At 38.6% G+C, this 27,233-nt stretch overlaps 1 protein-coding gene across 1 annotated transcript in view; it reads left to right on the top strand.

Moving 5' to 3' along the window:
- LOC132626612 (probable polyribonucleotide nucleotidyltransferase 1, chloroplastic) overlaps positions 1-27,233 on the top strand; it is a 94,323-nt gene that overhangs the window by 10,812 nt on the left and 56,278 nt on the right. The window contains 8 exon segments of the mRNA XM_060341534.1: positions 2,709-2,815; positions 2,943-2,985; positions 8,318-8,401; positions 8,524-8,588; positions 8,686-8,842; positions 9,440-9,496; positions 18,181-18,294; positions 26,683-26,943. Coding sequence (XP_060197517.1) covers positions 2,709-2,815; positions 2,943-2,985; positions 8,318-8,401; positions 8,524-8,588; positions 8,686-8,842; positions 9,440-9,496; positions 18,181-18,294; positions 26,683-26,943 — 888 coding nt within the window.

Raw genomic sequence — 27,233 nt, 5'->3', positions numbered from 1 at the left:
AGTATTTCTCTTTCAGTAAAATGTAAATTTTTGGAGGTGGCCAGCATACCCTTAATGTTGAGGAATACAAAGTTACCAGTTTAAAAAAAAAAGAAAAAAAAAGAAAAGGATTATTTTTTTCATGTGTGGTGGTGCTTTTGAAGGGTAAATGTTAGAATCAGACCAACTCTCTGCTTAACTGAGACCCATGTTTGGAAAGAAAAACTAAAGGTTTAGCTTTAGTGCATGGCCTTGAGGACGCATGTATTGTGGAATTGGGACAATGGAGTGCTATCATAAACATCTAAATCGGCTAAATTAACTAGTTGGAGATTAGAGGACTTGGTCAATTGATATATGTTGTAGGATAAACCATGCCTCATATTGTTGCTTTAGTTAATTTGATTTTGCATTGGAGATTATTCGGGAATGTGACCCTCAATATCTCTTCTCCACGCCAACAGTGACTCCAAAAGCTAATTCTGCTTCCATTCCATACCCTGCGCATATATATATATATATCAAGGTATTGAAATTTTAGGAGACTTTCTAAGTAAAATTTATCCGTTCAACTCTTGGTGATGGTAAAATTTATTCTTAATTTGTTTCAGTTGTGTTACATTTCGATGTCTCATTTTTTTTAAATATCAATACTTACGTTAGTATTTGTTCTAAGATCTGTAATTTCAGATGCTTCTAGTTGAGAATTGGATATATGCTCCATTGAGCTTGTCATGAATTAAAGATGATACTTGTCTAATTTCTTTTTCCTGATAACGTGGTGTCCAAGCTAGCTTGTGCGCACCTCAACTAATTGCACAGGGTACCTACTACCTCCCACCAATAGAGGTACTAGGTAACTATCTCCACCAAGGCTTGGACATATGGGAAGAAATCACTGAGTGTTTTTGCCTCCTCTGAGATTTGAACCTGAGACCTTATGGTTCTCAATCCATTTCAAAATCACTAGGCCACACCCTTAGATGTGATACTTGTCTAATTTCTTATTCTTCTAGCCGGGAAAAAACACTGTTTTTTTCCTTTTTAAAAAAAATTAATTTGGAACATATTAGGAATACAATATCCTTGACGGGATAGTGGTGAATTCATGCTTATGTCATAAGATTGTCTATTTATGAACCAAAAATAAATAAATTAATAACTAGTCAAATTATCTTGTGTTTTAAAAGAATTCTTTACATAGAAAAGAATAATGTTTTTATAATAGATCTTATATAAAATTATTTTCATGCTATAAAAATTAAACAAAAGGACTCGCTAAAAATATTACATAAAAGTTGGAAAAGTTACAGAATTGGCAGCTAGCCATATTTACAAAAAATATACACTAGTTATGTATAAAACATGATATTATATGTATATATACATTAATATACAAAGAATTTATGTTTGCCGGCTATTATTTTGGTTAGTTGCTGTACAATTTAAAAATCCCTAAAAAGATGCCCCCAAGGGTATGACCTGGTGGTCAATGAAGTGGGAAGACAACGATAAGGTTTGAGGTTCAAATTTCAGCGGAGAAAAAATGCACTAGGTGATGTCTTCCCTTCTACCTATGACTTGGTGGACAGAGTTATCTAGTACCTATGTAGGTACCTGGTGGAGTAGTCAAGGTGTGCGCAAGCTGGCCCGAACACCACCGTTATTAAAAAAAATTGTATAAAAAGATCCCAGGTATTGTGTTCATGTCTAGTGGAGGGACAAGTAAGCATGGTGTTCCAGGCTTAGTTACATGACTGCCATTTTATCAAATTTTTAGTGCATTCATCATAGTTTGAAGAAGCTTTAATAATCAAAGTATTGGGTCTTCGCTTAGTACGTATGGGCTTTGCGTTGTTGCTCTAGTGTGTTTGGTTAGACTACAGTGTACAAAGTTTCAGGACAGTTTGTATGGGATAGCACAGTTTTCTTGTCCTCTATCTGGTGCACAGAGCTCCTTCATGGTGACCATTTGACTGGTTTTCCATGAGAATGGAGAGCTATTTAATTTAGGCAGTGTTTTGACCGTTATTCAGAAATGTTTTTAAGAACATTGAAATCAATAAGTTGTGAGTTGTGATTGGATGGCGATTTCTTTAAAACTATTTTTAAGACAATTGTTAGTTTAAAAAATGCATTCATATAGGGCAGTTAGGTTCTCATTTGGAGCTAGTTCGGGTTTATGTTTGGTAGATTTGCAACATAGGCCAAAATTTTGCTATGAAGATTGATGGAACTTTACCGGGTAGAAGAATAAGGATCTGCACATCATATCATTGACTTACGAAAGTATGATAGAGTGTTTAAAAAAACATTTGATGGGTGCAGAGAAATGGATACATAGATAAGAAAGAATATGTGCACTACCAATTTAGCCTCCAGAATAACAATAAAGTTGAAGTGAGATTAGACCAGATTGTGGTGCCTAAATGTAGACAAATTAAGTTAGGCGCAGTCATGGCATAATAGATGAAGACATAACACAAAAAACTAAAATATGATTGTTGAGAAGGAGGAATGCGTTTCTTGCTGAGGGGTCCATTCAAACATTGGCGTGATCATGTTTCATCCCTTGAATACTATTTAATGGATGGTAATTTCAATCAGCATTAAGTTGTCCTTTCAGTACTTAACTTAGATGGTTGAACTGTCTGTTGCTTGTTAGATCTATCCTTGGCAGTATCCTGGATCAGTATGCTTATATAGAGATGTTTTTATTTGTTTTGTAGATTATCTATACTACTGTTTGTTTAGCCGATGTCCCAAGTGAGCCTTCTGATTTTTTCCCGCTTTCTGTTCATTATCAAGAACGTTTTTCTGCAGCTGGTCGGACGAGGTAAGTCTAGTAGAACTTGCTTCTATTCATTCACTTCTGCTTAGCACTTTACTCGTTGCTTTTTTTTAATAATATTTTTCTTAGTTTAATACCATGTACTTATTGTTACTAACTCTGCATTTTTCAGTGGGGGATTTTTTAAACGAGAGGGGAGGACAAAAGATCATGAGGTAGTGATTCTGGATTTGAAATTTTGTAATTGATCATAAGCTTCTACCTGGATTCTAGATAAACTTACATTTTTTTTGGGATTAATTCACTTGAATTCACAGTTGGATATGTATGCCTTTGAAACAGGTGGATATTAGTCTCTAGAAAGTTGTGTGTTCTAAAGGATCTATACAAATTATCCAACCATGCCATATATGCTTGACATGGGTGTGTAAAAGGAAAATGAAGAATCTTGAATAGACGCTCTCTGCTAGTTGGCTGCTTTTGTTATGGCAAAAATGCTCTAGTAGTATAACTTCCACCAAGAGAGACTTTCTGTACAATGTGATTAGAGCTAAACAAGTCTGGAATATGCAATAACTAGCACCTGGTTTAATCTGCAATTTAATAGATTTAGCATAAGTTTTGATTATTAAAATAGATATTGCATAGTTTAACTGATGATTACGTCAATTATATATATTTAAGTTGGCTATGTGATGCTGAATCACTTTTAGGTATTGAAGATAGAGTAACCGATCTTATGGCAGTAAGTAAACTTAGGTTGGGATTTTTCAAAACGACCACCCAAAAACAGATGTAGAATTTAGTCATTTACAACTTGGGTGTTAAATTTTTTCTCAAGCTGAGTAACTTTTTTTGTTATTTGTTCCTGGAGGCTGAGGGACGTAAAGTGGAAATTTTGGTCTTATGGGATAAGGGATTATGGAAAGGGGTTTATGTAGCTACTGCATATTACACGCTTACAGTACATTTTGAGAGGTTATCAAAAAAGAAAAGTACATTTTGAGAGTCTTGTGCAAAATTTCAGTTGGTTGTCTTTAACTGGAATTTATGGGCCTAACAGCGACAGAGATAGGGCAGACTTATGGATTGAAATGGCAACAACTAGGTTATCTCATGGACCCAGGGTTATCAGTGGGGACTCCAACATAACTGGATTTGTGGGGCAGAGGATCAAATAGAAGAACTAGATTATGCTGGAATGCATTGAACAACTGGAGTAAAGTAGACCAACTTTTATTTGGCGGGAATTATACTTGGAGCAAAAAGGATGAAGTTCTTGAATGGCCAAGATCACTAAAGGGCAGCCTGGTGCACTAAGCTCCCGCTATGCGCGGGGTCCGGGGAAGGGCCGGACGACAAGGGTCTATTGTACGCAATGGCCAAGATCACTGATGATGAGAATAATTGGCTATAAAAACCTTTGAAGAGGATGAAGTTCTTGAATGTGATAAAGCAATGTGCTGGTGACGAAGCTCCAGAGCGGGATGTACTATGGGGTTCTTTTGAAAGGTGTTGGAATTGCTTGAAAGGTGATATTACGAAGGCCCTTAAATATTTTCATCATAAAGAGAAGTTCGCGAAGAGCTTAAATGCCACCTTTTTTTTTTTTTTTTATTAAGCACCGGGTGTCCGGGTCTCTTTGAGCCCCGACTAATCCCGGGGGTGCACAGGCCCTCGGCAAGGAGTTTCCCGTAAGTGCACCACGGGTAATTCAGGGTTTTACCCCAGTCCGATGGCCCTCAGAAATTGTTTGCACCGAGTGGGTTTCGAACTTGAGACCTTGAAAGGGAGCACCCCAAGGCTCAAGCCAATTACCACCAGGCCAACCCCTGAGGGTTAGCTTAAATGCCACCTTTATAGCTCTTATACCTGTATGGACAGGATATTCTTATCGATAGATCGGATATTTGGAGATGGCGAGAGAGTAGAGTTGGTTTGTTCACTGTTAAATCATTTTACGAAAGGTTATTCGGGAGAGATGAATGTATTTTCCCTCATCGTGCTATTTGGGTTCCCAGGGTTCCAAGGAAGGTGTGTTTCTTTGCGTGGTTGGCAGCTAAGGGTGTGATATTGACAGCAGAAAACCTGTGAAAGAAGAAGATCAACCATGTAAGTTGGTGTTTCATGTGCAAGAGTTCGGGTGAAGATGTGGATCATCTCTTGTTGCATTGTCAAGTGGCTAACCGATTGTGGAGAGTGGTTCTTACTTGGTTTGGGGTGCGATGGGTGATGCCGAGAACAGTGAAGGAGGCATTGCATAGTTGGGGTTAAAATGGGGGAAGAGGAGTCCTAGGGCTTGGAAGGTTGCCCCGCTAGCACTGTTGTGGGTTATTTGGAAAGAGTGAAATAGGAGAGCGTTCGAAGGGGTGAAACTAGATATTGTAAAGTTGCAAAATAGTCTTTTGTTTCTAGTTTGCTTTTGGTGTTCCCATGAGACTCCTGTTAGTATAGAAGATTGGGTCTCCTTTTTTGAGAATCATGTTTTGATGTAGGCTCTCTCTTTTTGGTTTACGGGGTGTCTTCCCCCAATTGTTAATACAATTATTGCCTTATCAAAAAAAAAAAAAATAGCTCTTATACCTAGAAAATACTTTTACTTGATAAAAAAAAAATAGCTCTTATACCTACAAAGAATGCGGCCAGAGAATTAAAAAGACTTTAGACCTATTGGTCTAATTGGTAGTTTCCAAGATTGTGACTGGACTTCTCACTGAGAGGTTGAAGAGGGTGATGCCTAAATTAGTGTCGAATAATCAAATGGCATTCTTGAAAGGGAGGCAAATTATGGATGCAAATTTAATTGCTATAGAATTCCAATACTAAGCTGAGAATAGAAAAAAAATATGTATAATGTGCAAACTTGATATTGAGAAGGCATATGATCATGTGAATTGGAGTTCTTGTTGAAGGTTCTTAAAGATTTAGGCTGTGATACGATGTGGCTGAATCGGATAGGGTATTGCATCAGCAGCGCTGTGTTATCAAAAGCGAAAATCGCAAAAAAGCTCTAAGATCAGCCTGGGGCTTTAAGCGCAATTTTTTTTTGATAAGGACTTTAAGCGCAAATAAAGCATGGGCTTTAATGACAAAAGGCGCAATGGTGCAAAACTCCAAATATATATATGTTTAGTCCAAGACTAATCATAATAAGCATGAATAACAAATATATGGACAAAGAAATTGTAAAAACATTACGATAAAGTGAAATATCAATTATCTAGTGTCACGTCTTCAAGAGAGGCTCATTGGCAAGGAAAAGTATGTCTTAGAGCCTTGATGATGACACTGAAGCGCACATAAAGCGAGGTGAAGCGCTCAGCATGTTTTGAGCCTCGCTTCAGGGCTTAAGTGCGCTTCAAGCGCGCCTTTGACAACACTGCAACAGTGTCAGGTTTTCCGTACTTATAAATGGATCACAACAGGGTTTCTTTGCTTCCCGATGATGCCTTAGACAAGGAGATCCTGTATCTACTTTTTTATTCTTGTTGGTAGTGAAAGGACTTAGTAATATGATAAATTTTGCAGTTGTTGAAAACTGGATTAGTGGTTTAATTGAAATGTACACATGAAGATGGCCTTTCTATGCCAGATGAATCCCTTATTTTTGTTATACAAGGTGAATCAATTAAGATTTTCGAGGCTGATTCTATGTGTGTTTGAAGGGGTTTCAGGATTTCATGTTAATTGGGCCGAGAGAAAAATAATCCCTGTGAATAGAAATTTGTAGAATGTGGTTTCAGTTTTAGGGTGCCAAACTGAGTTCCTTCCTACTAGGTCCCTGGGAAAAAAAACAAAGTCTAAATTTATACGGCAAGGAGTGGTGAGATGTGAAAAAATATTGTCTAATTGGGTGAAACAATAAAAGCATACATCTCTTTGGGGTGGGGGTGGTTATTAACAACGTACTTAATTCAGTTATCAAATATACTGTGTCGTTATTTCTCATGCCATCCAAGGTGGAGAAAAAATAGACAAGCTGGGAAGGGGATTTTTATGGCAAGGCAACAAAGAAAACAGAGGGATCAATCTGGTCAAATGGAACATTTCATTGCAACATAGGGATCAGTCTCCGGAGGAACATATCCTCTTTTTGGCCTGTATTCTCACAACATATTGACTTCAACATAATGGAAGGAAGATTTGTTTTTGTTTGGCAAGATTAATAGTTGGGACTTCTACCTTTGGAACTTTTCCTTGTTATGTACAAATTGGTACTTAACAAAGAATTCACAGCAGCACAATGTTGGGAAGGCAACAGTTGGAATATGAAATTCAGAAGAAACATAAACGATTTGTAGCTGAATGAGCTTGCTAAGATTTTCAGTATACTGCCTATGTGTATAAGCGTTACCACTCATGAAGATCAGTTGATATGCAGAGACCATAACAAAGGGATTTATACTGTCGAGACATGTTTCAACATATTCATGGAAGAAATAAATCAGACTCTTATTGGTTCCTGGAAGCAAATCTGCAAAGCAGAAGCTCCTATGGAAGTTAGTTGTTTTGAGTGGTTGGCAGCTAGAAAAGCTTGGTTAACTCAGGACAATTTACAAAGAAGAGATTCCAAATGGTTAACAGGTGCAAAGAGGAGGCCAAAACGATCAATCATCTCTTCTTACATTGTAAAGTTGCTTCCCAGTTATGACAAATATTTTTGAACATTTTGGGAATCATATGGGTGATTCCAAGTTCTGTCAAAGAGTTATTGTCATGCTGGAATAGATCAGGAATGTCAAAGCAACAGAAGAAGGCTTGGAATACACTAATAACAACTATTTGGTGGTTCATATGGAAAGAGAGGAATATGAGATGCTTTGAAGGACGAGAATTCTTTAATTAGACTGCATTTTGTTGATATCTTTTATAGGATAGATGATAGTGAAACCATGCCATAATTCATTGAATCTTTTGTGTAGATACAGAGGGGTTTTTTTTTTTTTTTGTTGTTTTTGGCATGTAATCAAAACACTTTCATGGTTCTGGTTTTTTGATACCTATAATACTTTACCATTTCAAAATAAAAAAGAACCATTCAAGCTGCTGAAATTAGTAATATTATCCATGAATCATTGGAGCGCCTTCTACTTCTAATAGGCCTCACAAGCACCACCTTGTCCTGGGCCATCACGGCTTTGTGCCACAGAGGCCTTTCCCTAGTATGTTGGGAAGAAAACTCATATATCATAGTCTTACAAACTAGACCATGATTTGCAACACAATCTAATTTCAGATGCAATGCTGATTGCTATAGGATGTTTGGGAGAACTTGTCATTTAGTGAAAGGAGGAGAGATGGTGGAGCGTGTAGTTATGTACTATATCTTTGCTGAAGAGAATATTAATGTGTGTGCTAGAGCCTTTGGAGCTAGTGATCATGTTAGCCTTTCAAAGATCGTGATAACTTGAAAGATGGTATTTTTATCCACAGGAACTGAATGCTTTCTGCTTGGATGCCATTGCTATAAAAGGGAGCTAGTATTTGTGGAGTGTTATACGAGGTCTCAATAACGTTTTCCTTTTTAAAATGTCTCGCTTCTTGCAGGTTCTCATTTGTAGATTGATAGATAGGCCTTTACGTCCAACCATGCTCAAGGGGTTCTACCATGAAACTCAAGTACTTTCTTGGGTATGATTATATGCTTATCTGCAACCATCCTCTTAATATTTGTTGATGCTCCCTTTGATAGCGTATCTGCTCAAATGTCTTGATCTGGCCTTTCAAGTTGCACTATTGTTGTGACTTTGCAGGTATTAAGTTATGATGGTTTGCATCCACCAGATGCCTTGGCAGTTACGGCTGCTGGAATTGCTATGTAAACAAATTGGCTTTGATGCTCTTCCATTCCTACTATAGTAAAGACTGGTTTACTGGTGATAATTTGAGGCGTTTTCTTTCAAGTTGTGCAACAGGGCTTTGTCAGAAGTACCAAATTCAGAAATTGTAGCAGGAGTTCGAGTTGGTCTTATTGGTGAGAAGTTCATCGTGAATCCAACTATACAGGAAATGGAAAACTCGAAATTGGATTTGTTACTAGCAGGCACCAGAAATGCAATATTGATGATTGAGGTAGATTTTCCATCTAGTAAAGGTTTTATGATGAAAGACAGATTATAAATGTTGAATATTCTTCTATCCAAGGAGCATAGAGTTGTACATGTATGACCCATGTCATTATGCCCTCAGTATGACACGAGCAGAGGCGGATCTAGGATTTTAAGTTTATGGGTTCCTATAGGGATCTTAAGTCAATATACAATAATAACCGGACAAACGGACTGGGTTCCGAGCTAAATATTCTTATACATTTAATGAATTTTTTAATACAAATACATGGTGTATGCAAAAAGTACTGGGTTCACATGAAGCCGTCACCATTGCACTGGATCCGCCCCTGGATTGAGCCTAGTCACTGGCACAGGTTTCCTGGAGATGAGAACCTGCTTTCTGTAGGTTGTAATGCACTTTCAGAATGTAACGCATAAAGTCTAAAAACGATTTGAATGGTTAACAAATAGCATGCTATGAAATTGTCAGGCAGTTACTGTGTGCATGAATGTGCTACTAACAGGCGCTATGATCAGTTGATTTTCTTCCTACTATGTAGACGCCAATTGCCTATGATAGTGTCATCCAATTCATTACTATTTAATCTTCTTGTTACAGGGGTACTGTGATTTTCTTCCCGAGGACAAGTTGCTTGAAGCTGTAGAAGTTGGGCAGGTTTTATCTTTAATTTATGTTACTGTTTTCTTTTAATGGAAAAACTTATAATACTGTTCTAAGCCCAGTTTATCAAGTTGTTGGCCTATTGTTGTCCAATCAAAGTTAATTTTAATCAATTTAGTTTCCTGGTTGTAGTTGCTTGGAATAAAAAGTTCTTTTGCGTATATGCTCTTAGATAATTTATCACGCCTTACAGTATGCCGTAATTACACATTACTGTGAGGGCCCTCTTTTCCTTTTCATGTTTCCCCTGACCTGACATCATTTCCAGTCATTCCTGGTTGGGCTAATTGAAGCATGGCTATGGTCCCGTGATTTGATCTTTTAGTATGTAGTTATAATCATTCTTTTTTTTTTTTTTTTTTTTTTGATAATGGTAACAGTTAACTATATATCCACAGGTATACTACATCAAAAAGAATGTAGTCCCCCTTTCAAAATGTTACACCTTACAGCTTGATCTCCTATCTATATTCTTCCTTACAAGTAATCTAAAACATCAAAAATATCTTCAGTTTGACCTAAAACTTCCTGTTTACACCAAAAATAGTATAGAGCTAAAATTCATTTTAAACTTCTGTAGGTCACTTTGTTTGCCCTCAAAACATCTCTGTTTCCTTTCTTTCCATACTGTCCACCAAATACATGCTGGGACAATTTTCCATCTCTCTTTCTGTCTTGCAGCATTGCCATCTCTGTTCCAGCAGCTAAGAACTCCTTTAATGCTCCCTGGTTTCACCCACCTGATCTTCCTCAGACTGATGAATATCTTCCATAACTGATCTGCCCATTTGCAGTGTAAAAAAAGATGGTTGATTGTCTCTGCTTGTTCCCCACATAAATAGCATCTAGAGCACAACTGGAACCCCCTCTTGTTTAAATTCTCATGAGTCAACACTACTTCCTTTGCCAATAGCCAGGAAAAACAATTTACCTTGTAAGGTATTTTAGTTTTCCATATCATCTTCCATGGCCATCCTACCTCCTGGTTGTTTGATGTGTTCAGGTCTCTGTAAGCAGAATTTACAGTGAACAAACCTTTGTTGTCTATCTTCCAAACCATAGTATCTCTTTCTCCTGTTAAATTATTGAATTGATCAACTGTGGAGTAGAAGGCCGCTATTCTTTCCATTTCCCAGTCATTTAAATGTCTTCTGAGGTGTAAATTCCAACCTTGTCCTGTCCATAATTCAGCAACTGTAGCTTGTTGTTGAAGGCATAATGTGTATAGATCTGGATAGAGTTGCTTTAGAGGTTCATGACCAATCCACTTGTCATCCCAGAAGGAAACTTTCAGGCCATTGCCAACTTTGAAACTGGATCTGTTTAGGACTAAAGGCCATAGATTTCTGATTGTTCTCCATACACTACAACCATATGGTATTGTCACCACATTTGTCATCCAGCTATTCTCCATACCATACTTTGCAGAGATGACCTCCTTCCATAGCATATTGTCAGTTGTTGCAAATTTCCATAACCATTTCATCATCAAACTTCTGTTCTGCATTTTCATGTCTCTGATCCCCACACCTCCTTCTTTCTTGTTCATTGTTACTTTCTCCCAATTGACCAGATGGAACTTTTTCTTGTCTTCATTACCCTGCCAGAAAAAATTCCTTCTTAAGGCATCAATTCTTTTTATCACACTCACTGGAGCAGGGAAAACTGACATCATGTAAGAAGGTCGAGCATCAAGCACACTATTGACCAAAGTCAGTCTTCCTCCCAAGGAGAGATATTGACTTTTCCAGTTTGTTAATCTCTTCTCACACTTCTCCACCACCCCATTCCATATTCCCTTAGACTTGCTTTTTGCTCCCAAAGGCATGCCTAGATATGTTGTTGGAAGTTCTCCTACTTTACCTCCCAACTTTTCTGCCAAACTTTCCAAATCTGTTACTTCATTGATGGGATAAATGAAGCTTTTTCCCCCTGTTGATATGTAGCCCTGATACTGCTTCAAATATGATGAAGATGACCCTCAGAACCAGTATCTGTTCTTCCACTGCTTCACAAATAACCAATGTATCATCTGCATATTGCAAATGAGTTACTTCCAAGTTATTTACTAATCTGTTGTCCACTTGAAATCCCCTGACCCAACCTTTTACCTTTGCTGTTTGAATCATGTTACTCAAACCTTCCATTGCTAAGATGAAGAGAAATGGGGATAAGGGGTCTCCCTGTCTCAAACCCCTCTGAGAGGAGAAAAAGCTATTTGGGGTTCTGTTAATCAAGACAGAGAATTTGACTGTACTAATGCATTGCTTTATCCATCTGATCCATCTGGCACCAAAACCCATCTTCTGTAGCATTTGAACAAGAAAATTCCAATTCAAGTGATCATATGCTTTCTGTATATCTAGCTTACATAGAATTCCTGGTTTCTGGCTTCTCTGTCTAGACTCCATACATTCATTTGCAATCAGCACTGCATCCATGATCTGTCTGTCTGCCTTTGATAAAGGCCATCTGCTGTCTATCCACTAGCTTGTGAATAACTTTTTTCAGTCTTTCAGCTAGTAATTTAGCTATGATCTTGTAAACCCCCCCTATCAGGCTGATTGGTCTGAAATCATTTAACTCCACTGCTCCCTTCTTCTTTGGAATGAGTGCCACAAAAGTGGCATTGAGGCTCCTTTCAAAGATTCCTTCTTTATGGAAATTCTGAAAAGCTGCAACTAGGTCTGGGCTGATGATTTCCCAGCACTGACTGAAAAATGCCATGGTAAATCCATCCGGGCCTGGTGCTTTGTCACCTGCACAAGCTTTTATGCTGTCCAGAATTTCTTGAGCTTCAAATGGTGCCTGCAGGAGGTTATTGCTAGCATCATCAATCATGGGGCAATCTCTCATGTCTAATTGTGGTCTCCAGTCCTGTCTCAGTATACAATTTCTCATAGTAATCAACAATTTCCTCTTGTACCTCTGTTGGATCAGTTATTGTTTCTCCTCTAACCCTCAGCTTGTCAATTGTGTTGCTTCTTCTATGAGCATTAGCTGTTCTGTGAAAGAAACTAGTGTTCCTATCCCCTTGTTTTAGCCAAGTTGCCCTTGATCTTTGTATCCATTTTGTCTCTTCTTTTCTGGCTATATCTTCAAATTCCATGGTGAGAGGTAGCCTGGAGGCTATCTCTTCTTCCTCTAAAGCTCTCTGCTCTTGTGTTTCCTCCAACTTAGCTAGTTGGCTTAACACTTTCTGCCTTTGAATTCCCAGATTGCCTTGTGCTGTCTTGCTCCATTCTTTCAATTTCCCCTTTAAAGCTTTTAGCTTTGTCACCAGAATGTAATCAGGTTTCCCACTGTGGTTGAAAGAATCCCACCACCCCTTCACTCTTTCATTGAACCCTTCTGTATCCAGCCACCAATTTTCAAACTTAAAGTAGGAATTCGTAGTTTCCCAACCTCCACATTGCAACATTATAGGACATTGCAACATTATAGGCGAATGATCAGAGGTCACTCTGTGAATAATGGATTGTTTAATATTTCTGAAGTTTGCATCCCATTCTTCAGAAAAGAGGAACCTGTCAATTCTTGCTGCTATTGTGAATCTGTCTCCTTTCTTCCAAGTGAAATTTCCCCCTGATAATTCCAGATCTACTAATTCCATATCCTCAATGAAATCAGAGAAATCCGTCATTGCTTTACTGATTCTGTTGCAACTTTTTTTCTCCGAAGGATGTCTGACAATATTGAAATCTCCACACAGCACCCACGGGCCTGAAATTAACCCTCTAGCTGCTCCAATCTCCCACCCAGTCTCTTCCCTCTCCACTCTATCGTTTGGTGCATAGACTCCTGTAATATGCCAGTTGAAGTCTTTATCTATCCCTGAGAAACTGCAGGAAACAGAGTAAGCTCCCACACTGCTGAGTGTTCCTTCCCCGACCCTTCTATCCCACATTATAACAATTCCACCCGTAGTTCCACTTGCCTCCAATTGTACATAACTCACCCATCTATTCCCCCATACATCTTTTACTATTTCTGCAATTTCCCCTTCCACTTTTGTTTCCTGGAAGCATAGCACATCTGCCTTCCAAGTAAGTAGTATGTTTTTGATCATGTTTCTTTTCTTAGCACAATTCAGCCCCCTTACATTCCACGACACTATATTTAGTTTCATTGATCCTTGATAGCCAAATATCCCCCCCTACTCCTGGTACCATAACTCATGAATTTGGTATTCAACTCTAATCCTTTTAGCTCATTTATCCCCTTCCTCTTTATAATTGCCTGATCCCCTTGTTTCTCCTTGTTCTCCTGTTTGTTATTGTCAATCTTCATGAACAGCTCCTTTGCCTTCTCCTCGCACCCTTTGAAATTAACTCCAAATTCTGTACCCATACTCATTATATGTTGCTGAACCCAGACCGGAGTACTCAAAATTTGAGTGGTTCCTTCCTCAGGTAATTGAATCTTCAGTGGTACTGCATCTTCTGATATGAAACTTGAATTTTCTTCTTGCGCCTTCAATTGCAAAACGCCAGTTTCATCTTTCTCTTTGTATCTTGCTATCTCCATTGGCGAGTCCCCATCTTTTGGTTCAAGTTGGTTGAATTCGATATCTTTTACTCCTTGTATTTCCAGACTTTGGGATCTATTACGCTTGTTAATTTGTGATATATTTGCCTGAATTTCGATATTTACCATGTCTTCATAATGGGCCTCAGAATTTAATTGTTTTGTCTGGTCCCCATCTGTTGGGCCTTTAATAGCTAGGCCCATATATCCCCCTCTTTTAATTTGGCCCGCTGTAGTTGATAAAGGTCCTTTCCTTTTTGCCTCCTGGTCACGTGCCACTCCATTTGAAATTTCCCCATCTTTCGAGGTGCCCACATGGGTTACCTTAATATTAGCTGATTCTTTCACTAAAAAGGACTGGTTTCCTTTATTAACTGCTGGGTCAAAAGCCTCGCCTTCTCTTTCTCCTATATTAACTGCTGGGTCAAAAGCCTCACCTTCTCTTTCTACTTTCTCTTCTTTCACGGTCACCGGAATTTCACACCATACCGGAATGGTGTTTGTAAACCCCTCGCTGGTCATCTCTATTTCTTCAGCACCATTTTTCCATCGCCTTTCACCTTGATACGAGCCCAGTGAAGATGGTTTTTGAGGGATGTCTCTTCTTCCGTCTCGATGAAGCCACCACACTGGTCTCCGATCTGCTTGAATATTCCCTGGGACCACAAATTCATGGGTAACCCTAGAAGTCTGATCCATACCCAATCTCTCCTTATTTCTGCCGGCCAGCACCCTGTAGTTGGGTTCCACCATTCTAAATGCAACTTCATCTTTTTCCAGACCCATTCCCCTGACATTACGTGCTCTGCCAAAACTCTTGATGGAAGTTCGAACATGAAATGTCCATCATTAATAGCAAGAACATTTACCCCTGTGGCTGATTTCCAGTTGTTGCATGCCCATCTCCTCACATCATTCAAGGTTGGGGTCTCCTGTGGTGGGCTCTGGAATTTTCCGACGAGGCATCTCTCCAACAGATCTTTCTCCGATTTCGATGTTCCGCCTGTGATCTTAATACAGTCATCCACTATCTGTATCTGTGCCTGTTTTGTTGCCTCTGTCGTCCATCTGTTGCTGATGCAAGCTTCTTTGAATGATTGGTCAAGCTGCTTCACCGTGTTTTGTTGAACTTGTACTTTTTCTGGTTCATAAATAAAGTTTGCTATTTTGTGAGCAATGTTCCCCCAACCAGCATTGAATGTAATTTCCGGTGTAATAATGATCGACTTGTTTTGTCCCTGAGTGGCAATAAAGCTGATATATCTGCCGCTATTGTTGTATTTAAGAGTGCAGTAAAACTCTGAGAAATGGTCCTTCAACTTCCATCTCTTGATTGCTTTCCCCTGTACCTTCGAAGCTTCAATAAATACTGAAACTAACCATTTTAAAACTTTGCGGCTAACTTTAACTCTCCTCATTAAATTCCGACTGCATTCAACCCACTCGTACCAAGATTCTGCTCCATTAATGCACCTAGTAATGTCGTAAGACTTGAAACCTGCGTTGTAGAATATAATAATTTCCCCCATCGTACAAGATCCGGCCATGGCCTGTCGGAAAAGGACAGTTTTGACCAACTCTAGGCTAAAACAAGACTTTCCTCGTGAACCGTGCCTGGAAGCATTTTTTCTTAGTTGCTGTCTCGCTGAAGAATTCTAGCCTTTAGCTTATTAGCTATTTTTGTAATCTGAAAAGTGGAAGACAGATTTTAGAATGCATTTGAGGTTGCTGCTGCAAAATTTGCTAATTACTTTTTTGGCAGTATAAGAGATGTATTATTCGTCTGGTGCCAGTTCTACCTATTACAAGACGCATTGTCTATGATGGCATGTGTACATGATTTATTGATGCAGGATGTTTTAACACTCAATACAACCATTAGACAAACAGAGAATAACTTGTGGTTGTTTTTAGCTTGTATAGAAGAAAATTAACAACTTGAACCACAAAATAAAATAGACTTGTATGTGCCTTGCATATTTACTGAAATAGTGGTGTTTAAGGCTGTTCACTTGCTTGTCAGAATGTATGAAATGTAGGAACAGCAAGGAATGATCAGAGAGTAAAAAAGTAAGAAAACTAACTAAGCTGGCAAGTTCAGAAGATTGGAAGCAGGAATGAGAAAATATGGAGAACAGCCCCTTTGTGTATTATGTGGAGTATCTGGTTAGAAAGAAATAAAAGGTGTTTTGAGGGAGAGAGGAAACAGATTGCAGCTGTTAAATGTAAATGTATAGAGAATTTAATCTATTGGTGTAAGGAAAGGACAATAGATGAATGATCAGTTGTGTTAGATTGTTGAGATGACTTTGTAATGTCTCCCGGAGACACTGTAATTCTGTAAATTTCTATTTTGCAGTACCTTCTTGGTACTTGATTCAATAAAATTTACATACTTTATCAAAAAGAAAGAGTAATAGAACTAACTAGGAAACAAGAATGAGAGGAAAGGATGACAGGAGAGGAAAATAAGGAGAAGAGGAAGCACTTACACATCTCTGGCATTTAATTCATTCAACTTTGTCCCAAGTACAAAGGTTTGGTATGCTTATATAGGAAAACATTGAAACAAGACCAGACCTAGTCGATTCGGTGAGTAATTTCAAGATTGCATCTAGCCATAGTGACATTATCTTGAGGCAGTAGTGAAAAACACTTGAATGCATGATTTTCAGGATTGTGGTTGTCTCACTGACTATCCCTGCCACTCGAAACAAAGAAACAGTCCAAATAACCTACCGATTATTAGGAAAACTCCATCACTCACCAAGTACGCATATTGCTTGAACAAAATGGTTTTTAAATCCATTTTAGGATTTCCAGGGCCTACATTTCTTTTCTTGCCAGCACATTCCTACTGGTAATTATTTTTACCATTGGCAAACATCGTGGGATAAGGGGTTCTTGGTCTCCTTATATGTTCTTGGGCAGCCCTCCCCTCATGAGCTATGCTAGCTTTTGGGGTTGAGTTAGGCCCAAGGGTCCATTTCTTTATCAGAGGTAGAGCAGGTAGGATCAAACCTTGACTGAAATATTCACTTGGAAACAGCTTTCTGAAACTCAATCATGACAAGCCTTTTCATGCCTTGTAGTGACTACTCATTGCCTAGCCATCTTTTTCTTTTCATCTCCAAATTGTCTATCAGTGTCATCAAAAGCGCAAAAAAGCTCTAAGGTCTCTTGGGGCTTTAAGCACAAAGCGCAAATGAAGCGGGGGCTTTAATGAAAAGAGGCGCATATGGAGAAAAAATACAAATATATTGTTTAGTCCAAGGCTAATAATAATAAGCATGAATAATAAATATATGGACAAAGAAATTGTAAAAAAATTTACGATAAAGTGAAATATCAATTGTTTAGTGTCGCGTCTTTAGGAGATGCTTATTGGCAAGGAAAAATATGTCCTAGAGCCTTGATGATGACACTGAAGTGCACATTAAGCGAGGCGAAGCGCTCAACATGTTTTGACCCTCGCTTCAAGGCTTAAGCGCGCCTTTGATAACACTGTTGTCTGTATCAGCCCTTCAAGACGCCAAAAATCTGCTGTAATATGACTAGTTTATAAAGAGGTAGGACCAGTGTTATCAAAAGCAAAAAGCGCAAAAAGCTCTAAGGTTGTTGGGGCTTTAAGCGCTTTAAATCGTGGGCTTTAATGAAAAAAGGAGCAAAGGAAGAGAATCTACAAATATATATGTTTAGTCCAACACTAATAATTATAAGCATGAATAACAAATATATGGACGAAGAAATTGAAAAAAAATATTACGATAAAGTGAAATATCAATTGTTTAGTGTCACCTCCGTAGGAGACGCTCATTGGCAAGGAAAAGTATGTCTTAAACCCTTGATGATGACACTGAAGCGCACATAAGAGAGGCGAAGCGCTCAACATGTTTTGAGCCTTGCTTCAGGGCTTAAGCGCTCTTTAAGCGCGCCTTTGATAACACTGGATAGGACAGCTAATTTATTTTTTCGGTAACTCCTGAAAATCAGCCATGGACCATTTGAATTTTTGCTTTGCTTCTCTTATAGATGATTTCACAGTTAACAATGATTTTTCTTACATTGATATGATAGCTACCAGTTAACAGAAATGTAATTTAAGAAGTTGCAGCAACTAAGCTGTTTGCTTTTCAACTTTGTCTTGTCAGGATGCTGTGCGGGGTATCTGCAAGGAGGTGGAAGCTTTGGCGCAGAAATGCGGAAAGCCAAAAATGCTTGACGCCATTAAATTACCTCCCAAGGAGCTGTATAAGCTAGTCGAAGTAAGTATCTGATCTTTTTATCGAGACATTTCACCTAGTATAAGTATGAGGCTATATTGCGCCAATCTGTCCCTCTCATTACTAAGTATGTTTATTTCGTCTGTACCACATTTAGAAAATAAATAGGACAATTATGCATCTCATCAACATTGGTATCTTGTTGTTGTTGTTGTTGTTATGCATCTGATCAACATTCCAAATTGATGGATTAGGGTTCTTTGCATTAAGCACACACTCGAGAGTGCTTAAATGTGTCTTCTCTGTTTTTTATTATAATTCTTCTGTGAGAAAATAGGAGAAAGAAAGAGATATATTAATTACATGATGATAGCGGAATACAAGGCACACCTATTTTAGGGCGTGAGACATGACGAGGTACTTGCTTCACACTAACACTATTCTAACCAATTAGGAACTTATTTCATACCAACACTTACCACTATTCTAACACCAACTCTTTACGTTCTAACTAGCCCCCTCAATCTCAACAACAACAACATACCAGTGTAATTCCACAAGTGGGGTCTGGGGAGGGTAGTGGGTATGCAGACCCCTACCCTATGAACATAAAAAGACTATTTCCAATAGACCCTCAGCTCAAGTAAAACATTTCAGCTCAAAGTGGAAATCTGGTTGAAAATGCTCTAGCCATCAGAATCTTGTCGGAGAAGTTTGCTATTTGGAAAGTGGTGGAAAAGAGCCGTGTCGCTGCTCGAACTGCCACAGAAAATAGGCACGACATCACTTAACTAGTGGGGGGAAAGGGTGCGGCACCAAATGGTCGCTGCAAAGAGACACAAAGCTGTTATTAAAGTCTTGAAGAGAAGCAATGGTGTCGTCAGAGCAGTCGTAGAAGAGAAGCACAATGTCGCATAGATGAAGCGCGATGTCGCTAAATAGAGAAAGGTCCCGACCGGAAAGATGAATTGAGCCAATCGTTGAAGAGAAGAAAATTAAAGAAAAGTATTGCCCAGACAAATGGCATAAGACATACCCTCCGGCATGGCAAAGATACTTGAGTCTACCTCTACTAAGATTGTAGAGGCTCTGATACCATATTGAATTATGTGACTGTCTCATCCAAAAGTTTAAACTATTAGAGAGGTTCATTTATTTATTAGGTCTACAACATGCCTCTTCATGAGTGGGACAGATTCTGTTTTTGGCCTTGTATGTGAAATTATTTGCTGTTAATAGATAGCAATAACACTCGAACTCAGGACAATTGCCTGCTTTGATACTGTGTGAGATAAGAGAAGAGGAGATATATTCATTATTTGATGATGCACCCAAGGATGTAGCCTAGTGGTCAATGAAGTCAGAAGAGAATCAAATCCTACCGGAGGCAAAAACATTTGGTTTTTTCCATCCGCGTAAAACTTGGTGGATAGAGTTACCTGGTACCTGTGTTGGTGAAAGGTAGCAGGTATCCGGTGAAATAATCGAAGTGCGCACAAGCTGTTCTTGACACCACAATCACTAAAAATTAATTGATTACATGATTAGCATACAAGATAGACATACTTATAGGTGTGAGATGCTATTTATGTCTTATATTTAACCAATTAGAGACTAACTTTGTACTAACAGTTCACACATTTTAATACTAAGAGACTGTTTGGTTTAGCTGGTTGAAAGTAGCTGAGAAGCATTAAGTTCTGAAACTGATTTTATAAATATGTAGTTAAGTGTTTGGGCAAACCAAAACTGATTAAAAGCAATCGATTGGTAAGAAAGTGCTGATAATTTTTTTTTCTATTAAAATGTCAAATATGTCAAAGTTATTTATAAAAAATATAATTGAACGGGAGCCTTGGAGCAACGGTAAAGTTATCTCCGTGTGACTATAGGTCACGGGTTTGAGACGTGGGAAGCAGCCACTAATGCTTGCATTAGGGTAGGTGTCTACATCACACCCTCCAAGGTGCGGCCTTCCTCGAGCGCTGCTAACGATGGATGCTTTGTGCATCGGGCTGCCCTTTTTTATAATTAAAAAAATATATATACAAGGAGAAAAATGGGCGACAATAATGGAATAGAGCCGTGAAAGCTACATCACACCCCTTGGGTGCCACCCTTCCCGAACCTTGCTAACTTGGGATGCTTTGTGCACCGGGCTGCTCTTTAAAAACAGAATGGAGAGGGAGTCAAGAATTCTATCTTGGGAAAAGTATTTTGAGAATTAGAAAGATATTGGGATAAAATGGTAGCACCCAAGGGTGTGGCCTAGTGATCAATGAAGTGGGTTGAGCACCATGAGGTCTCAAGTTCAAATCCCAACAGAGAAAAAACACTAGGTGATTTCTTCCCATTTGTTCTAGCCTTGGTGGACAGAGTTACGTGGTACCTATTGTTGAGGGGAGGTGGCAGGTATCCCGTGGAATTAGTCGAGGTGCGTGCAAGCTCGCTCGGACACCACAATTTTTTTTTTTTAAAATAGGGATAAAATAGTAAATATTTCGTCAAACCACAAGTACTTATAAGCTGAAATGCTATAAACTGGGGTGACCAACTTCTGGCTTTCGGTTGATTTTGGCTTATAAGCAAAGTTCTATAAGCACTTATGGTGTTCACCTAACGCGTAGATAAATTTAAAAGCTTTTTTTGATAAGATAAATAATTTTATTAATTGTTGGGGGAAAAGGCTCCGGATACAAGCCGTATACCAAAAAGAGAGAGCCTACATCAAAACATGGTTCTCAAAAAAGGAGACCCAATCTTCTATACAAACCGGATCTCATGGGATCACCAAAAGCAAACGAGAAATAACAGTCTATTTTGCAACTTTACAATATCTAGGTCTTTTTGAAATTGGTAAATTTGTATTCCTCAGCATTAAGGATATGCTGGAGACCTTCAAAAGTGTAGAAAGAGAAAAGAGATACTTACAGGGATTTTAATAAGTCTACAAAATGATCTATATCCTCTAATCCTATTTCTTTACACCAAAAATAGTAAGAGATACTTTACAATATCTAGTTCAACCCCTTCAAACGCCTCTCTCTCTCCAAATAACCCACAACAATGCTAGCGGAACAACCTTCCAAGCCCTAGAACTCCTCTTCCTCCTCCTGTAACCCCAGCTATGCAATGCCTCCTTCACTGTTCTTGGCATCACCCATCGCGCCCCAAACCAGCTTATAAGCTTAGCCAAACACTCTCCAAATCTTTAACATTCTGACAGTTTGACTGCGCACTTAAACAAAATGGAACAACAATCATGGATTATGGCGACTTTACCTCGTTTGTCTTCTTCAGAGATCCTACTGTGTGCAACAAGTCTGGGCAGCATTTTATTCTGAGCTCATTTGAACTTTCTTTACTTTCTACCTTTACAGTTGATCTGATGATACAAAGAGTTTCAAAGTTATCAGTATACAGTATGAGTAGCTTGGTGATAGTTCTCTACCCACTTTACATGGCAATCAATGAGTTATCCTACTCTACAAACATCAATGTGATGCCTCAACCAAAATAGCTGTGGTAGGATGGCCAAAACCGCGATGGCTCTTATGTATAAATACTCTACTTATTTACATAGAAAATTTTAGTCATGATGTGAAAATCCAGGTTCCACTCTCCTCTGAGGGATAATTCACTTTTGAAAGGTCTCCAAAGAAAGGATCATAGACACAACTATTTAGAGAAAGGGCCTTACTGTGAGGTTTTTTAAGGACATTCCTTATTTTAAGAGAAGCTCCTCTGGTGATTAGTGGACATGATGTAGGAGTGCAGTGCGGAGCGTGTCCAAGTTCTCAATGTTCGCACTCAGCCCAGTTGTTGTAAAGCTTGAATATCATAGGAGCCATAATGGCAGCTAGAGCTTGCCTTCTCATTAGTTCTTCTAAAGCTGGACTCTGTTCTTTTAATAAACTAGTCAATCTTGAGTTTGAAAAACGCCCGGTTGTGAGCTCGTTTTTTCGTTCATTTTTTTTTGGTTCCCTTAATTTAATTAGGAAATAGTAAGTCGCTCTCCATTACAGACACAATTTCCATTTCATCTGAATTCATTTCTCAGTTATGATAACCGTGGATGTCTGCATTGCGGGATATTTGTGTATTAATCAAGATGTAGTTCTCGCAGCAAGTCTGACTTTCTCTTTCTATTCTTCAGATTAGCTATGCTTGCTTATTGAAGATTTTTAGCAAGAAGAAAGGGCTTCTTGTATTTCTTAATGAATATACAATCCATAAGAATGGGTACTTATACATGAGTTCTAAGACTAAATAAGGAAAGACAATATTACACAATCAATTCCTAATCACACACATCAATACAATATATTCCTAAAATTAAGCTATCAATCTTAATCATCAATATCAAATCAACATCTCAATCTTAGTCATTAATACCAAATCAACACTCCCCCTCAAGTTGGTGCAAAGATGTCGCACATGCCCAACTTGCAAACCAGTGTATGAAAAGTCCGCTTGTTGAGGCCTTTAGTAAACACATCAGCTAGTTATTTTTCTGATGACACGTGGAATAAACTCAAGACACCACCTGTGACCTTTTCTTTGATGAAGTGTCGATCAATTTCAACGTGCTTTGTTCGGTCATGCTGGACTGGATTTCGAGCTATACTGATTGTAGCCTTGTTGTCACAATACAAGGAAAGTTTCCCTTTTTTAGACAATCTCAATTCTTCTAGTAACTTTTGTAACCACAAAAGTTCGCAAACACCCTGGGCCATAGCTCTATATTCTGCCTCCGCACTTGATCTAGCAACTACACTTTGCTTCTTGCTTCTCCAAGTGACCAAGTTTCCTCCTACGAGTGTACAGTAACCGGATGTAGACCTTCTGTCATCTAAAGACCCAGCCCAATCTGCATCGGTAAAGGCTTCTATTTGGAGGTGACCATGTCTGGAGTAAAGTAGACCTTTTCCTGGAGCAGACTTCAGATACCGCAAGATGTGAAAGACAGCTTGCATATGAGGATCTCGAGGATCATGCATAAATTGACTCACTAGGCTGACTGAATAGGCTATGTCTGGTCTAGTGTGAGAGAGATAAATGAGTCTTCCAACTAGCCTCTGATATCTCTCTTTATCAACTGACTTTCCAACTCCGCTTTGTAGTTTGTGATTGCTTTCAATGGGTGATTCTGCTGGTTTGCAACCTGTCATACCTGTTTCTTTCAAGAGATCCAGAATATACTTTCTTTGAGAAATAAAGATTCCTCTTTTTGATCTAGCAACTTCAATTCCCAAGAAGTACTGCAATTTTCCTAGATCCTTGATCTCAAATTCCTGTGCCAACAACTTCTTCAATCGGGTCATCTCCTCTTTGTCATCTCCTGTCATTACTATGTCATCAACATAAACTATGAGAAGAGTGAGTTTACCCTTTAAATGTCGTATAAAGAGGGTGTGATCCGCATTGCTTTGTTGGTAACCAAAGGAGATCATTGCTTTATAGAATCTGTCAAACCAAGCTCTAGGAGATTGCTTCAATCCGTACAAGGCTTTCTTCAGTCTGCATACCTTTCCTTGACTTTGTTCAGTACCAAAACCAGGAGGAATCTCCATGTACACCTCTTCTTCTAAGTCTCCATAAAGAAATGCATTCTTCACATCAAACTGTTGCAAGTCCCAGTCAAGATTAGCGGCACAAGATAGAAGAATTCTAATAGTATTCATTTTTGCAACAGGAGCAAATGTCTCTTGATAATCCACCCCAAAAGTCTGAGTGAATCCTTTAGCCACCAATCTTGCTTTGAACCTTTCAATGGAACCATCAACTTTATGTTTTACAGTGAAGACCCATTTGCAACCAACCAACTTCTTGTCTGGTGGTGATGCGACAAGTTCCCAAGTCTCATTCTTTGATAAGGCCTTCATTTCTTCCATCATAGCTTGCTTCCACTTAGAATCTGCAAAAGCTTCCCTCCAATTTTGGGGAATAGACACAGAAGAAATAGACAAGGAAAAGGCTCTATAGGAGGGCGATAAAGAATTATAGGAAACAAAGTTAGATAAAGGGTGTTGAGTGCAAGATCTGACTCCTTTCCTGTGAGCAATAGGCAAATCTAACTCATTAGGAAGTATAGATAATTCACCAGAAGAAGAAGGTTCGGCTTCGGCAGGTTGCATGATGGCTTCTTCTGCTCTATTTCTCCTTGAGTAAGTAATCAAATCGGGCCTATCCAAACGCCCAACAGTCTCCCCCTGAATTCTTTCACTTTCTCTTATGGCAGTAGTTTCAATAGTCTCCCCCTGAATTCTTTCTCCAATTTCACTTTCCCTTGTGGCAGTAGTTTCAACAATAGAACTAGGAAAAATCATCTCTTCTTCCTTATAATTCTCCCCCTGAAGAGGTGATGGTGTAATACTGAAATAGGGCTCAGATTCCCGAAAGGTAACATCCATACTGACAAAGAATCTCCTAGAAGGAGGGTGATAACATTTGTACCCTTTCTGTGTTGGAGAATACCAATAAAAACACATTTAAGAGCTCTAGGTTCAAGTTTCCCAGAGTTCCTAGTGTGAACAAAGCAAACACACCCAAATATCTTTGGAGGAACAGTATAGTCATTTTTACCCTTTAAAGCTTCTAAAGGACTCCGGAAATTAAGAGTTTTAAGTGGCATTCTATTGATAAGGTAGGCAGCTACTAGAATGGCATCCCCCCAGTAAGGCTTCGGCAGATTCATAGTAAACAAAAGGGATCTTGCTACTTCTAACAAATGCCTATTTTTTCTTTTAGCAACCCCATTTTGTGCACTAGTATAAGGACAACTAGTTTGATGCATTATCCCAAAAGACTCCAAGTAAGCTCCAAAAGTTTTATCCATGTATTCTGTGCCATTGTCAGTTCGAAATATCTTTATCTTAGCCTCAAACTGAGTACAAATCATCTTATGAAATGACTTAAAACAGGAGAAAACTTCACTTTTGGCTTTTAACAGATATACCCATGTCATTCTAGTGCAACAATCGATAAAAGTAACAAACCATTGACTACCAGACAAAGAAAGTGTTTGAGTAGGACCCCAGACATCAGAATGAATAGTCGAAAAGGGAATTGTGCTTTTATTGTCACTCAGAGGATAAGAGTTTTTAGTGTGCTTGGCATATTCACATGCATCACAAGACAAAGATTCAAACTCAGTTCTAGAAAATAAACCAGGGTATAACTTTTTTAAAGCAAAAAAGATGGGTGTCCCAACCGTCTATGCCACTGTATTATTTCTCGGTTGACATCCTTATTTCCTACAAAAATGGCCTGACCAGAGTCTCGAGTTCCATCGATCAAATATAAGCCATCATGCAATCTACCAATGCCAATCTTCTTCCCTGTATGGAGGTCTTCAAAAACACAATAATCAGGAAAGAATTTGACACTACAGTTTAGTTCTTTGGTGATAGCGCTAACAGATAATAGGTTAATAGGAAAATCAGGCACATGAAGAATGGATGATAAGGTAATATTAGGAGTACAAAAGATTGAACCTGTTCCAGAGACAGGGGTTAGGGAGCCATTGGCTATTCTGACATAATCTCCTTTGGGACTAGGAGAGTAATTTTGAAGGCCTTTAGAAGAGCCTGTCATGTGTCTATTCGCACCAGAATCAATAATCCAACAATTAAGCTGAGCATTAAAAGCAATACTTGACTGCACATAATTGGGGCTAGCAACATTAGAAGAGCCAAGTTTGTTCAGAAGACGGCGAAGATATTGAACTTCATCTTGAGACAAAGTCTCTCCAGAAGTAGTGTCACCCATATTATCTGGATAAGAAGGGTTAGAATAGGCCTATGACCCGAGAACTGAAAAAAAAAAATCCAGAAAAAAATCGCCGGAAAGTTGGCTGCCACGCCGGAATCCTAATTCCGGTGATCGGAAAAAAAATCAAAACTGATAGGGATAGGCTCAGAATGTTCCAGCGACCCAATAGAGAAAAATAATCCAGAAACGAACTGAACGGGAGGAGTTTTTTGTGCGGACAGCCACAAAGAGAGAGAAAAACTCAACCTCTTTGATAAAACACGGAACCCTAGTGCTGCGAGGGAGAAAACTCACCTCAAAAAGGCAGCAATGGCTCTGATACCATGAAGATTTTTAGCAAGAAGAAAGGGCTTCTTGTATTTCTTAATGAATATACAATCCATAAGAATGGGTACTTATACATGAGTTCTAAGACTAAATAAGGAAAGACAATATTACACAATCAATTCCTAATCACACACATCAATACAATATATTCCTAAAATTAAGCTATCAATCTTAATCATCAATATCAAATCAACATCTCAATCTTAGTCATTAATACCAAATCAACACTTATAGATTTCCACTCGGTTATTTATAGATGATTTGTTCTTCAGTTGTTTGGACACTCAAGTCATTGTGATTACAGTTAAACATGTGCTAAATTTTTTCCAGGAAATTGCTGGCAGTGAGTTGGTGGAAGTTCTACAAATCAAAAACAAGATTCCAAGAAGAAAGGTGTTATCATCATTGGAAGAACATGTAATAAGCATATTGTCTGAGAAGGGTTATATCAGTACAATGGAAGCTTTTGGGTCAACTGAGACGATGCCAGATTTGCTAGAGGAGGACGAGGATGAAGAAGTGGTGGTTGATGGTGAAGTTGATGAGGGTGATGTTCACATAAAGCCGGTTGCACGAAAAACTGTCCCATTGGTATTGCCTTGACTTGATCTTTATTATCGTCTAACCTTCACTTTTTTTTTTTTTTTTTTTTTTTTTTTGAGAATGGCAACATTTATTCATCAGTACAAAGATTGCACTGGCAACTGAAATACAAGAAGTGAAAAAAGCCTACGTACACTTCACAAGGCTTCCAAAACTCTTGGATGGAATCAACATCCTCTATACAAAACTCTTTACACCAAAAATGCTAGCTCAAAATACGGTTCATCTTTACATTCTGTATTGGATTACTCTTGTTCTCAAAACATCTGCTATTTCTT

Source organism: Lycium barbarum, chromosome 2, assembly GCF_019175385.1.
Source record: "Lycium barbarum isolate Lr01 chromosome 2, ASM1917538v2, whole genome shotgun sequence".
NCBI classification, from domain to species: Eukaryota; Viridiplantae; Streptophyta; class Magnoliopsida; order Solanales; family Solanaceae; genus Lycium; species Lycium barbarum.
The sequence above is the reverse complement of the archived record's forward strand: the minus strand, read 5'-3'. Positions and strand labels throughout refer to the sequence as shown.